This window comes from Drosophila takahashii, chromosome 3R, assembly GCF_030179915.1.
Source record: "Drosophila takahashii strain IR98-3 E-12201 chromosome 3R, DtakHiC1v2, whole genome shotgun sequence".
Taxonomy (NCBI): Eukaryota; Metazoa; Arthropoda; class Insecta; order Diptera; family Drosophilidae; genus Drosophila; species Drosophila takahashii.
Genome location: NC_091681.1, coordinates 15018527 through 15031259, shown reverse-complemented (window position 1 = coordinate 15031259; position 12733 = coordinate 15018527). Strand labels below are relative to the sequence as shown.

At 43.9% G+C, this 12733-nt stretch overlaps 5 protein-coding genes across 5 annotated transcripts; all 5 read right to left on the bottom strand.

Moving 5' to 3' along the window:
• Positions 1–211: 211 nt before the first annotated feature.
• LOC108060155 (serine protease 42) lies at positions 212–3243 on the bottom strand. The gene is made up of 4 exons (XM_017145735.3): positions 3029–3243; positions 1788–1953; positions 936–1731; positions 212–799 (listed from the first exon to the last, which is right to left on the bottom strand). The coding sequence occupies exons 1-4, from the start codon at positions 3236–3238 to the stop codon at positions 382–384; spliced, it is 1590 nt and encodes a 529-aa protein (XP_017001224.2). The 5' UTR covers positions 3239–3243; the 3' UTR covers positions 212–381.
• Positions 3244–3823: 580 nt separating this feature from the next.
• Positions 3824–5769, bottom strand: LOC123003022 (mastin-like). The gene is made up of 4 exons (XM_044394109.2): positions 5560–5769; positions 5095–5260; positions 4408–5038; positions 3824–4355 (listed from the first exon to the last, which is right to left on the bottom strand). Exons 1-4 carry the CDS (start codon positions 5767–5769, stop codon positions 3938–3940), a joined length of 1425 nt encoding a protein of 474 aa, XP_044250044.1. The 3' UTR covers positions 3824–3937.
• Positions 5770–6378: 609 nt separating this feature from the next.
• Positions 6379–7327, bottom strand: LOC108060169 (chymotrypsin-like protease CTRL-1). The gene is made up of 2 exons (XM_044394108.2): positions 6849–7327; positions 6379–6796 (listed from the first exon to the last, which is right to left on the bottom strand). Exons 1-2 carry the CDS (start codon positions 7304–7306, stop codon positions 6379–6381), a joined length of 876 nt encoding a protein of 291 aa, XP_044250043.2. The 5' UTR covers positions 7307–7327.
• Positions 7328–8869: 1542 nt separating this feature from the next.
• LOC108060166 (uncharacterized) lies at positions 8870–9764 on the bottom strand. The gene has a single exon (XM_017145746.2). It carries the CDS (start codon positions 9734–9736, stop codon positions 8870–8872), a length of 867 nt encoding a protein of 288 aa, XP_017001235.2. The 5' UTR covers positions 9737–9764.
• Positions 9765–10369: 605 nt separating this feature from the next.
• Positions 10370–12563, bottom strand: Sp212 (Serine-peptidase 212). The gene is made up of 4 exons (XM_017145736.2): positions 12318–12563; positions 12091–12244; positions 11302–12016; positions 10370–10837 (listed from the first exon to the last, which is right to left on the bottom strand). The coding sequence occupies exons 1-4, from the start codon at positions 12510–12512 to the stop codon at positions 10420–10422; spliced, it is 1482 nt and encodes a 493-aa protein (XP_017001225.2). The 5' UTR covers positions 12513–12563; the 3' UTR covers positions 10370–10419.
• Positions 12564–12733: the final 170 nt, after the last annotated feature.

Sequence of the window (12733 nt, the reverse complement as noted above, 5' to 3'; positions counted from 1 at the left end):
AATTTTTTTCAACCACTTAAAAAAATTAGAAACCCATTAAACATTTAAATTAAGCTATTAAGTTTGCCCATGGTTGTGGTTTCCTAAAATTATTGTCATATCATATGGTCGTCATACGATTTCTCATAAAAGGTCCAAAATCATAAACTTTAGTTTCGCAGGTTTTAAAAGTAGTTTAATATTTTATTTATTTTAAATCAAGTAACATTAAAGTCAGTGTATACAATATGCGCATGTTTGTTTTGTCTTTTCCTGTGATTAATGAATCCAGTTAGAAATACCCGCAGGGCAGTAGAGACAGTAAATCCGCACTTGGATCTTCCAATTACGTGTCTGAAATGCATCTAGTTATGAGAATCTCTGCCACACTCCATCTCCAATTTAGTTCCACATATTCCGGCGAACCCAGTCGATATGCTTGGCAACGTCGGTGAATACAGATGGTTTGGATAGATCGCAGGTGTGTCTCTCTTCGTCGATTTGTCCCGCGGAGGTCACTCCCCGCAGAATAAATACGTCCTGTTCCTTGAGCATCAGTGGTCCACCTCCATCGCTGGTACAGGGTCCTGCTCCCGCCCTCTTGGCACACAGGCTGCTCGGCTGCACCAGTTCAGGGGCCAGTTCCAGGCGGCAGCCCGATTCGATTACGATGTTCAGGTCGGTGACCTTGGCCACATCTGTGTGCCCGGTTCCCGATTCATCGGGTCCCCAGCCAGCCACATAGGTCTTGTGTCCCTGGGGCAGATCCATGCGATTTCCGGTGCTCCACAGGCAAATGGGGACTATGTAGTCGGTATATCTATAATGTAAGAATAATATTAATAATAAAGAAGTGAACTTGTATTTAAAAAATAATATTCTTAATAGTTTTCTCATATTTCTTATAGATGTCAAAAAATAAATTCATCTTTCAAAATATTTAAAAGATTACTCACCTTACAGGTGAATCCAATCTGACTAGGGCCAAATCAGCCTCGGTGAACTGCTCAATACGGAAGCTATCGTGAATGATCAACTGGGATACCCCGCGAAATTCTCCCGGCGACTGAATTGCCAGGCTGTTTCGACCCAGCGAGACGGCCAGGCGATCGGCAGGCAAATTCTTTCCAGGAACTCGAAAGCAGTGGGCCGCTGAGAGAACTGAGGAAGTGGAGATCAGTGATCCGCCGCAGATGAAGCGGGGTCCGTTGCTCTCCCGCCGCTCGAAGATGGCCACCAACCAGGGAAGTTGACCGCGATCTAAGCTCTTGCCGTTGAAAATTAAAGGTGTCGTACTGGCCCTCTCACGTCCGCAGGGAATCTCATTGGATGGGGCATTCTGCTGGGGAACCAGCACTTCCGGATTCCTGACCGTCGGCTGAGAATCATCCACTCTATTCGGATTCCTTATCGTCTGCGGCGGGGGAGTTCCACGACCAAGATTCCTATTCATGTCCTGATTCACAGAACCCCGGTTTGTAGAGGTCTGCGGAGGGGCAGTAGCCCATCCTGAGTTCGGGAACGACTGCAGGGAGTCATTACCTCTCCAAATACTCGGGAGTACTCCAGCACTCGGGACCCTTGGTTGAGTGGTCTCGGAATCCCCAAAGTCGACGGGAGTGTTATGTGGTTGCTCCTCTGGTCGCCAAGGTTGAGAAGGTCTAATTGGCACAGGTTGAGGTTGATTGATCGCAAAAGAACCAAAGTTTTCCCAAGAGATTCGCAGAGTTATGCCTGTTCTTGGCTTGGGATCTGGAAATCAAAGAGATTAGATTCGGATCTATTAATTTAAGACAATATCCACTCACATACTGGGCCACCGCAAAGCTCAATGCCATTCACTTCCATGCTAGTGATCCTGGGCGGGATGGAGGGAATCGGGAAATCCACACGGTATCGAATTGGTAAGCCATTGCGAAGATTGGCGTGGACCTGGTTGTCATCATCTATCATTGAAATACTGCCAACGTAATCCTAAAATAAAGAGAAAAGTTAATAGTGAACCTTTTTATACCCTTGCAGAGGGTATTATGATTTCAGTCAGAAGTTTGCAACGCAGTGAAGGAGACGTTTCCGACCCCATAAAGTATATATATTCTTGATCAGCATCACAAGACGAGTCGATCTAGCCATGTCCGTCTGTCCGTCTGTCCGTCTGTCCGTCTGACCGTCTGTCCGTCTGTCCGTCCGTCTGTCCGTCTGTCCGTCTGTCTGTTTCTACGCAAACTAGTCTCTCAGTTTTTGAGCTATCGGGACGAAACTTTCGCAAAAGTCTTCTTTCTATTGCAGGTAGTATATATGTCGGAGCCGACCGGATCGGACAACTATATCTTATAGCTCCCATAGGAAGGATCGGAAGAAAAAAACTTTAAAAAATTCTAGCTTCGGTGTTTTTTGAAATATTACCTTCTACTTTTGGGGATGTTATTTTTTAAATATTTCTGAATTTCGAATTAATTATTTAAAAAATCGGACTACTATATCATATAGCTGCCATAGGAACGATCGGAAAATTAATGGAAAAGTAATAGGAAATAAATTCTAGCTTCTTTGGTTTTTATTGTATTATCTTCTACTCTAAGATATGACTCTTTTTAAATATTTCCGAATTTCAATTTTAATTTGATCAAAATCGGACGACTATATCATATAGCTGCCATAGGAAGGATCGGAAAATTTATGAGAAATATTAGAAAATTGAACATTTTTGCGATTTGTTAATTAATAGGAATGATCTGCAAGGGTATATAAGCTTCGGCTGGCCGAAGCTAGCTTCCTTTCTTGTTGAAACTTCATTTTATTCAAAGTGTTATTTGACTGTTTAGAAATCCATTTGATGTAATAGTATTATCAATATTAAATAACAAAACGGCTAACCCTTTCTCCCTGAGACTTGTTTACAGCGATCGCAATTGACTTTTTTGCTTTTGCAAACGCAATTGTCATTGCCGCATGGGAAAAAGCACGACCGCAAACAATCAATGTGATAAGAGTACCAGATGCAAGTCACTAGAGCTGTGAATTTCCCAGCAAAAGATGTAATTCTCACCGTAAATTCGTGATATCCCGGCTGCGAGAATTGAAGGATCATGGTGTGGTTATTGACCATGGGATGACGCACTTGCACCAGGCCGATGTACTGCCCTTGGAACCCCTGATATTCGAAACGCGGCGAACAGCCATTCCGGGGCAACTGGCCAAGAATCGATTTAATCCGGAAAACCAGGAGAAGAGCGGTCACTAGCTGTAGCGGACTCATTGCAACTGCGTAAGTGCTGAGCTTTTCCAATCTATTTTATTTAGAAAATAGACACTCGTAATAACACTCAAGAACTTCACTCGATGAGCGAATAGGTTGTCCCGATCTAAGTCTCTCTAAGCTCAGGGGCTCTCCCCACATTGTGGGTTTTCGCAGCTCTACTCTTGAGCGGTAATTTCACTTCAACATTTTTGGCTCATTTATGCAAATCAAGTGAATTCTTTCCGGGTCTGGTAAGTTATTTGCAAAGCACAAAGAAATTGAGTGTCGTTAGAGAAAAAGGTTATATTGTATCGTGGGAAGGTATAAAATGTAACAGGTAGAAATAAGCGTTTAAGAGCCTACTTATAAAGAACACATATTCTTGATCAGGACGACTAGCCCAGTTGAGCTGGCCATGTCCGTATGTCTGTCCGTCCGTATGAACGCAAAGATATATAAAAATATATATTTTTTTCTTTTTACTTTTTGGAGCTTTGGTGTCTTTCTAACACTTGAGTAAGTCTTCTAAGATTTTTCGTCTATTTACTTTGAAGTTTTACCTAGTACCAACTATGAATGAAACGGTAATGTTTTATTAATTTCAGTTCTCGCTGAATATTTTTAATATTTTTTCAATATTTAACTCATCTCTACAAAATTGTCTCTTTTTGCAAAAGATTAATGAAATGCATCTCTTTATGAGGATCTCTGGCACACTTAGTTCCACATATTCTGGCGAATCCAGTTAATGTGCTTGGCAACGTCGGTGAATACAGAGGGTTTGGTTAGATCGCAGGTGCGTCTCTCTTCGTCGATTTGTCCCGCGGAGGTCACTCCTCGCAAAATAAACACATCCTGTTCCTTCAGCATCAGTGGTCCACCTCCATCGCTGGTACAGGGTCCTGCCCCCGCCCTCTTGGCACACAGGCTACTCGGCTGCACCAGTTCAGGGGCCAGCTCCAGGCGGCAGCCCGACTCGATTACGATGTTCAGGTCGGTGACCTTGGCCACATCTGTGTGCCCGGTTCCCGACTCATCGGGTCCCCAGCCAGCTACATAGGTGTTGTGTCCCTGGGGCAGATCCAACCGACTGCTGGTGCTCCACAGGCAAATGGGTATTATGTAGTCGTAATAACTGTAAAAGAAATATTTATCAAATGTTCATTATTTAAAAATGTGAGACTCACTCCACCGGTGCATCCAACTTGATCAGTGCCAAATCGGCCTCAGTGAACTGCTCAAACTTGAAGTTTTCGTGAATGATTAACTGGGACACCTCGCGATCTTCTCCGGGGGAGTGAAGAGCCAGGCTTGTTCGACCCAGGGAGACGGCCAGGCGATCGGCAGTCAATTCCTTTTTAGGAACTCGAAAACAGTGAGCCGCCGAGAGAACTGAGGAAGTGGAGATCAGTGACCCACCACAGATGAAGCGGGGTCCGTTTCTATCCCGCCGCTCGAAGATGGCCACCAACCAGGGAAGTTGCCCACGTTCTATACTGTTTCCCTGGAATATTAGTGGCGTCGTACTGGTCTTCTCATGTCGCACACGTCCGCAGGGATACTCTTCGGATGGGTCGGTTTGCTGGGGAACCAGATTTCTAATCGTCGGTTGAGGATCGGCAGCACGATCAGGATTCCTAATTGTCAGCTGGGAAGCAGTATTAATTAAAGTCCAATCATCCTCTCCAGCACTCATGATGTTTCTTGGCTGAACCTCTCCATCATCCGAGTTGATCCTTGGTTTTGGTGACACAGGCACAGGTGAAGTTCTGAGCTCCCAAGTATACTCGCCAGTTATGCCTTCACGAGGTTCGGGATCTAGAATATATTGAGATTAGATACCAATCTACATATTTAAGATTTTATGCACTCACATTCTGCGCCACTGCATAGCTCAATGCCATTCACTTGTAGGCTAGTTATCTTGGGCGGGATTGTAGGAATAGGGAAATCAACACGGTATCGAATTGGTAAGCCTTTGCGAAGATTACTTTCGGCCTTGTCTCTGTCATCCACCAAATGAATTGTGCCAGCAGAACCCTTTAAATAAAGGGGGATAATAAGTTGTAAACACTTTTTATTAAGTTTGCACAACGCTTTAGAACAGCGGTCGGCACAAAACACTATGACATTTTTTTTTATATTTGCATTATCTTCGGTGAAAAACTCAATTCTAGTACTCAATTTTATTGATATACATGTTGAGGAGTGAATGATTTGCCGTTGCTCTATCAAATTTATGTAAGGCTATCGCAAATGTCATTGTTGAATATAAAAATGCACACCAGATGCATTTGAATACAACGGAGAATTTCCCGGCAAATAATGCAAAATCTCACCTCAAAGTCGTGAGATCCCTGCTGGGAGAACTTAAGAATCAGTGACTGCTTTTTGACAAACGGGTGAATAACTTTCACTTGGCCGATGTACTGCCCTTGGTAGCCCTGGTACTCAAAAAGCGGAGAACAGCCATTCTCAGGCAACTGGCCAATACCCGACCTAATCCGAGATACCAAAAGGAGAGCGGTCACCAGCTGTAGCGGACTCATTGCAACTGCGTAAGTGCTGAGCTTTTCAGATCTATTTTATTGAGAAATTAGACACTCGTAATAATACTCAAGAACTTCACTCGATGAGCGAATAGATAGTCCCGATCTTAGCCTCTCAAAGCTATATTTGTTCACAACGTCTGTTGTTCTCCCCACATTGCGTGTGTTTAGTATACCTTTTTATACTCATAGAGTAAAAGGGTATATTGTATTCGTGGTGGAGTATACAATAGTAGAAGGGTTTGCAACCCTTTAAAGTATATGTATTTTCGATCAGGATCACTAGCTGATTCGATCTAGAATGCCCGTCTGTCTGTCCGTCCAAATGAACGCTAAGATCTCGGAAACTATATTTGAAAGAACTGTGATTTTATTAAATATTTAGGAGTTACTGGGCACTTGTACTCGAGCTGTGATGCCTATCTTTTATTTTACCAAATTACCAACTGTGAATCCTAAAAAAATGTATGCATTTTTTTTAATTCTCGCCAATACTATCAATTTTTTAATATTTCATTCATTTCTTTAAAATAATCTCAAAGTCATGTAAACTAAAGACAGGACCGGCTGCATTCCATTGATGTCCATTGTCCATCTGGCACACTCCACTTAGTTCCACATATTCCGGCGAATCCAGTTAATGTGCTTGGCAACGTCGGTGAATACAGATGGTTTGGATAGATCGCAGGTGTGTCTCTCTTCGTCGATTTGTCCCGCGGAGGTCACTCCCCGTAGCACCCACACGTCCTGTTCTTTCAGCATCAGTGGTCCACCTCCATCGCTGGTACAGGGTCCTGCTCCCGCCCTCTTGGCACACAGGCTGCTCGGCTGCACCAGTTCAGGGGCCAGTTCCAGGCGGCAGCCCGACTCGATTACGATGTTCAGGTCGGTGACCTTGGCCACATCTGTGTGCCCGGTTCCCGACTCATCGGGTCCCCAGCCAGCCACATAGGTCTTGTGTCCCTGGGGCAGATCCATGCGACTGCTGGTGCTCCACAGGCAAATGGGTATTATGTAGTCGTAATAACTGTAAAAGAAATATTTATCAAATTATCATTATTTAAAAATGTGAGACTCACTCCACCGGTGCATCCAACTTGATCAGTGCCAAATCGGCCTCAGTGAACTGCTCGAACTTGAAGTTTTCGTGAATGATTAACTGGGACACCCCGCGATCTTCTCCGGGGGAGTGAAGAGCCAGGCTTGTTCGACCCAGGGAGACGGCCAGGCGATCGGCAGTCAATTCCTTTTTAGGAATTCGAAAACAGTGGGCCGCCGAGAGAACTGAGGAAGAGGAGATCAGTGATCCACCACAGATGAAACGGGGTCCGTTTCTATCCCGCCGCTCGAAGATGGCCACCAACCAGGGAAGCTGACCTCGTTCTATGCTGTTTCCCTGGAAGATTAGTGGCGTCGTACTGGTCTTCTCATGTCGCACACGTCCGCAGGGGTATTCTTCGAATGGGTCGGTTTGGTGGGGAACCAGATTTCTGATCGTCGGTTGAGAATCGGCAGCACCATCCGGACTACTTATCATTAGCTGGGAGGCAGTATCAATTTCGCTGTCCTCTTCAGAACCCGTAATAATCTTTCTAATAGTCCTTGAGTAACTCCTTCTAAAGTAGATGGTTCCGTTTTGTGGTACCTCCTCCGGTCGCCAATTAAGTGCCGGTTTTGTTGCCGCGGGCACTAATGAAGTTAAACTTTTCCAAGAATACCGCATAGTAATGTCTGTACTTGGCTTGGGGTCTGGAAATCGGGATAAGATACAGATTAAAATATTTAAGACTATATGCACTCACATTCTGCTCCAATGCAAATCTCAATGCCATTCACTTTTATGCTAGTGATCCTGGGCGGCGTTGTGGGGATCGGGAAATCGACACGGTATCGTATTGGTAATTCCTGCCAAAGATTGCTCTCGTTCTTGTCTTCATCATCCACCAAAGAAATTTTGGCACGAGAGTTCTAAAAATAAAGGGGGTTTAAATATTTTAAACAGTTGTTGTTATGATTGCACAATGCTATAAATTTGTATTGATTGATTTATTACACTGCACAACAAAATTGCTTTTTTAAAAGTACAGGTGCAAACAGCACTTTATTTTATTGATGCGCCTGTCAATAAATTGCTTAGATGACATTCTAAAGATTTGCATTTACGGTTTTATTATATCTGAAGTCAATCAAAAGTTATGCATTTAAGTAATCTGTTCACCCGATAAGATCAAAAGGATATGCTTATGTACTCTCTGACCACTCTTGAATCATTTGATGTTTTCCTTTAAAACTGGTTTACTGCTGCCCAGATGCTTTTGAATAAAAGCGACAATTTCCCATCGACAGATGCAAGATCTCACCTCAAAGTCGTAAAATCCCTGCTGGGAAAACTTAAGGACCAACCATTGGTATTTAGCAAAGGGATGAATCACTTTCACTATGCCAATGTACTGCCCTTGGTATTCCAGGTTCTCCATAAACCAAGGACACTTAATCAAGGGAATCGATTTAATCCGAGATACCAAAAGGAGAGCGGTCACCAGCTGTAGCGGACTCATTGCAACTGCGAGAGTTCTGAGTTTTACCCATGTATTTTGTTGGGAAAATTGTCACTCGTTCTAATACTCAAGAACGAACGAACGATGAGGGAATAGATTTGTTTAATCTCTAAACTGTTGTTTACTCTTTATCATAATATCTCTTTAATATTTTTAGCTCAGTTATGCAAATCATTTCATTCTTCCCGTGTCTGGAATTTCATTTAAACATCGACTTGATATGTCATTTACATTTTACTGAATTACTACAACTGCATCATCTCAATCATCCCTGCTATTCGTCAATAAACGCGAAAATGAATGACGCTTCGAGTTATTATATAACAACGGGATTGAGCAGCTATCATGGGAGATTTCGGAAAAATGGTCTAGTACATTATCATTAAATATTTGGTAATATTAAACACTAATAACGATCTATTAACTGCTTGGAAATATAATTTTTATTTGGCTGGTCCTACTCCATTGAGTGCTGAAGATGTCCTGTATATGTGCAGTGTGTACAATATCGTTGCTAATGATAAATATATATATTTCACCTCCTATTTGCCGGCTGGCATACTCTCACGATAATCCTCTATAATGTCCTTCAGCTGTCTTTCCACTTCGAGCCGCTCCTCGGAATATTCCTCTAGAGTTTTTACCAAGCACTGGTTGCTTTGCCTTTGGTTGTCCTCCAACTGAGTGGACTCAATCCACAGGCTATGGAGGTCCTGAGGAGCATCCCGAACGCCATCGATAGCTCTTCTAATGCCCTTGCGGCATTTTTTGGCCTTGATACTGGGACACCTTTCAGTGGCTTCGATCACCTGTCTTGTTGGCAATTGCAAGCCATCGAGTGACCTCTTCAAGTCCAGATTAAATCGAATCTGAGCCCAGAGAAAGTCACCAACACAATTGCGCAATCGAAGAAGGTAGCGATTGTTAAACTCCTCGGTGATGGAAACAGCTTCGGCTGTTCTAACACCTTCAGTGGACTCCCCCACCTGCTGAACTTTGGCTGCGGCCCAAAATTTCCATTCCTCCTGGTGTTTAAGTTTCGAAACCAATTCCGCCTGCTGTCCCTTGATTTTCCCGAGACTTTCTCCCAACGGGGAAATGCTCTGCCTCAAGCCAGTTAGAAATGCCAGTGCTTCCAGCAGACCCTGTTCCCTTTTCTTCTTGTGAGTGTTTGGTAAAGCGATTAGTATTTCCTTTGCTGAATTATCCAGATACTCCTTGTATTGAGTGATCGCAGCCTCATTCTCGTTCTGCAAGTTGTTAGTTGGATTTAGAACCAAAACTCCATTATCGTTGAAATATGCCGGATCGGTGGGTAAGATTCCCTCGGAGGTGGGAACATTCGCCAGGACTCCGCCATCGCTAGTGAAAAGTACCGATAGGTAGAGCAGCCAGATGGAGCGCTGCATTTTTCCACCAACCTCCTCAGAGGCTGCAAATCGTTCTGACTTTATAGATTCAGCTCATTGGGTATTTTAATATGCAGCACGCTTTGGCAAACATTTATTCAGCTGATGCCAATCAGGGAGCAGTCAACACGTGGTGATATATGTTTATATATTACGCCAAATAACTGTCCGCTGGGCATACACTGCAAAAAACTAACTAAATTTTATCATAGAAAAATCAACAACTATTCCTAAATTCAGTTGTACGAATATTTTAAACTTATTTAAAATACTTTCAAGTAGATGAAAAATGTAGGTCCCTTAAACTTTAGATCCTAGCTATTTCAAATATGTTCTACAGTGATTTTTGGCTTGAAATATTTAAGTGTAAAATAAAATTGTTAGTATTATTCTCGAATATTTTTTAGTAAAATAATATTCATTAGTTACAGTTCCATTTAAGAGCACCTATCATAATGTATACTTTCTGTATACTTTTTAATTTAATTTTTATAAGCGGATAGCAACAACGTTTTATACAAGCGGGATATATTTTTTTCTTGCTTACCATCCATCAATGCTAGCAAAATAATTGAAACATGCGAGCTACAAACTCGTTTTGCCAAAAATCCCCAGACAATGGAATACAAATGCTTTGGCCTAAGGGTTCTTTAATCTAATTGTATACAAAGCACTTGCGCAGCTCAGCGGATATTGTCGTTTATCCAGTCCATATGCTTCGAAAGATCGCAGTAGAGTACGTACTGTTCCAGCTGGCACTTGTCGACTGGTCCGCGTTCGCCGAGCGAAACAATTCCCCGGAGTAGCCATCGATCGCCCTGCTTGACCATCAGTCCGCCGCCGGAGTCGCCGACACAGGGTCCGGATCCATCGCGATTGCCGGCGCACAGAGTTCGCTCCGAGAGCAACATCGGTATCCTCCAGGTGCTGGCACAGACCGTGGGACTGGCGATGTCCGCCTCCACAACCCGGGGATACTGCGTTCGACCCTTGTCCTTGCTGTCGTCATCTCGGCCCCATCCCGCAATGAAGCCGGAGGTGCTCACCGTACTGCTCGCCTCTGCCGTCCACAAGCAAATGGGCGCAATAATATCATTGAACCTGCAAGTTGATTTGAAAGTTAGATTCCGGTAGTATATCACAGTTTATAAGTAATAAATTATCACTTACATAACACCATAATATTATCATATTAAAACAAGAAAGATTGATATAGTCGACTATCAGATACCCGTTATCCATATAAATTTGATTGCTCATAACTTTTAAATGAATGATTTTTGGATGACAAGATAAATATTTACAATCAAAACAAAATCTCACTTACACTTTTACCAAATCTTTAAAAATTGTTAATGTTATGCAGGGATTAAAAATATTCATAATAGGGGATTTTTATAATCAATTTTGTTTTCGTTATTGCGTATTTAGAATAGAAACCAAATGGTATATTTTATTTGGTTTTGCGACTATTATAATTGAGTGATTTTGTCACTAAATCAATTTTCAGACTCTTATTATAGTACAAGTATTTGGTTTTAATATAATTTTTCACAACTACTCACTTGACTGGCCGATCAATGGTGATGAGGGCGACATCCGCATCGGGAACCGAGCGGGTACTGTAATCTGGGTGCCAGAGCAGTTGCTTCACATTTCGCGTCTCGGCCCCCTCCTCTCCGTAGTTATCCAGATCATAGCGACCCAGTCCGATGACCACGCTGTCCTCCGACATCCGGTACACACAGTGGGCGGCACTGACGACAATGCTGGCAGAGATCAGGGAACCGCCGCACCTGAAGGTCAGGGAACGCGACACCTTGTGATAGAGGGCTGCTAGCCAGGGATACTGACCGCGTGGATACTCGGTGCCCCGGACGATAAAGGGAATTAGGCTGCCCTCTCTGCCGCAGGTTATTGGTGACGCAGTGGATCGCGGATCAAATCTTTGAGGTGGCGCCATCGTCGCTGGAGGATTAGTTGCTATTGGAGGTGGCCCAAAAGTCGCCGGTTGTCTGGGTTCTGGTGGCTGCCAGAAAGTCGGCGCTTGGGTGGTAAACTGAGGTTGCCTGAAGGTAGGTCTTCTATCGGTGGATGTCCGCCAGGTCTGCGTAAAACCAGGTAAAACATCTCTGCCGCGAGAAGAGGGAAATTGTACGGTTTGCACACCGACATCGAAGTCATCCCTGGGAAAGGTTTGGAATGCGGGGGAAGGAAACGGCTCAGTCAGGAACTTCTCATAGAAGCGATTATGGTAGCTCACAGATCCCCCACCAGCGTCTAAAAAACAGCTCAATAGTGTTTAGGTGGCAAAAGAAATTAATTTAATTTAGAGGCAATTTAAGCGTACTCACTTTCGCTGGCCGAGCACAGCAGCTGATCGTTGTACGACAGTCGGGTCAATTTGGGTGGACTCGCTCTGAAGGCGACGCGGAACTTGAAGGGTCCCCTGCCCAATCGAATCGCATCGTCATCCGGGTACGGGTTCAGGCCACCCACCGATGAGGCCTGCGGAATGCAAGGGGACAAAGTGGTCAGATCGGTTGTTATTCCAGTAAACAGATCGTCGACCAGCTCATACATCAGAATTTCCCTCCTGCCAGAAACGAGCATCGATGCGATTGGTGCCCGGTTGCAAAGAGGACAGCGTAATCTCGCCCTGGATACCACCGAAGGCATCGTTGACATAGCGGAAGTAGATGGGACAGTTCTCTTGCACAAACTGTCCACCGGTCGAGGCGATTAGCAATACAACTACGACCCACTCCAGACCCATACCTTTTCCGAATCTTGTATTGGATAGAAGCTCTCGGTTCCGCACGCGACAGCCGACGTTGGGTAAATAAAACTGATTGCTCATATCGAATATCGCCTACGAATATCGCTCCCATCGACGGGTTGTTGAGTCACTGAGCGTCGTCTGGCGGCAAACTGGAAATTCCGCATCGTGCTGAGCCAATAAGGCACGGATTACAGCCAAACATTTGAGATTGAATC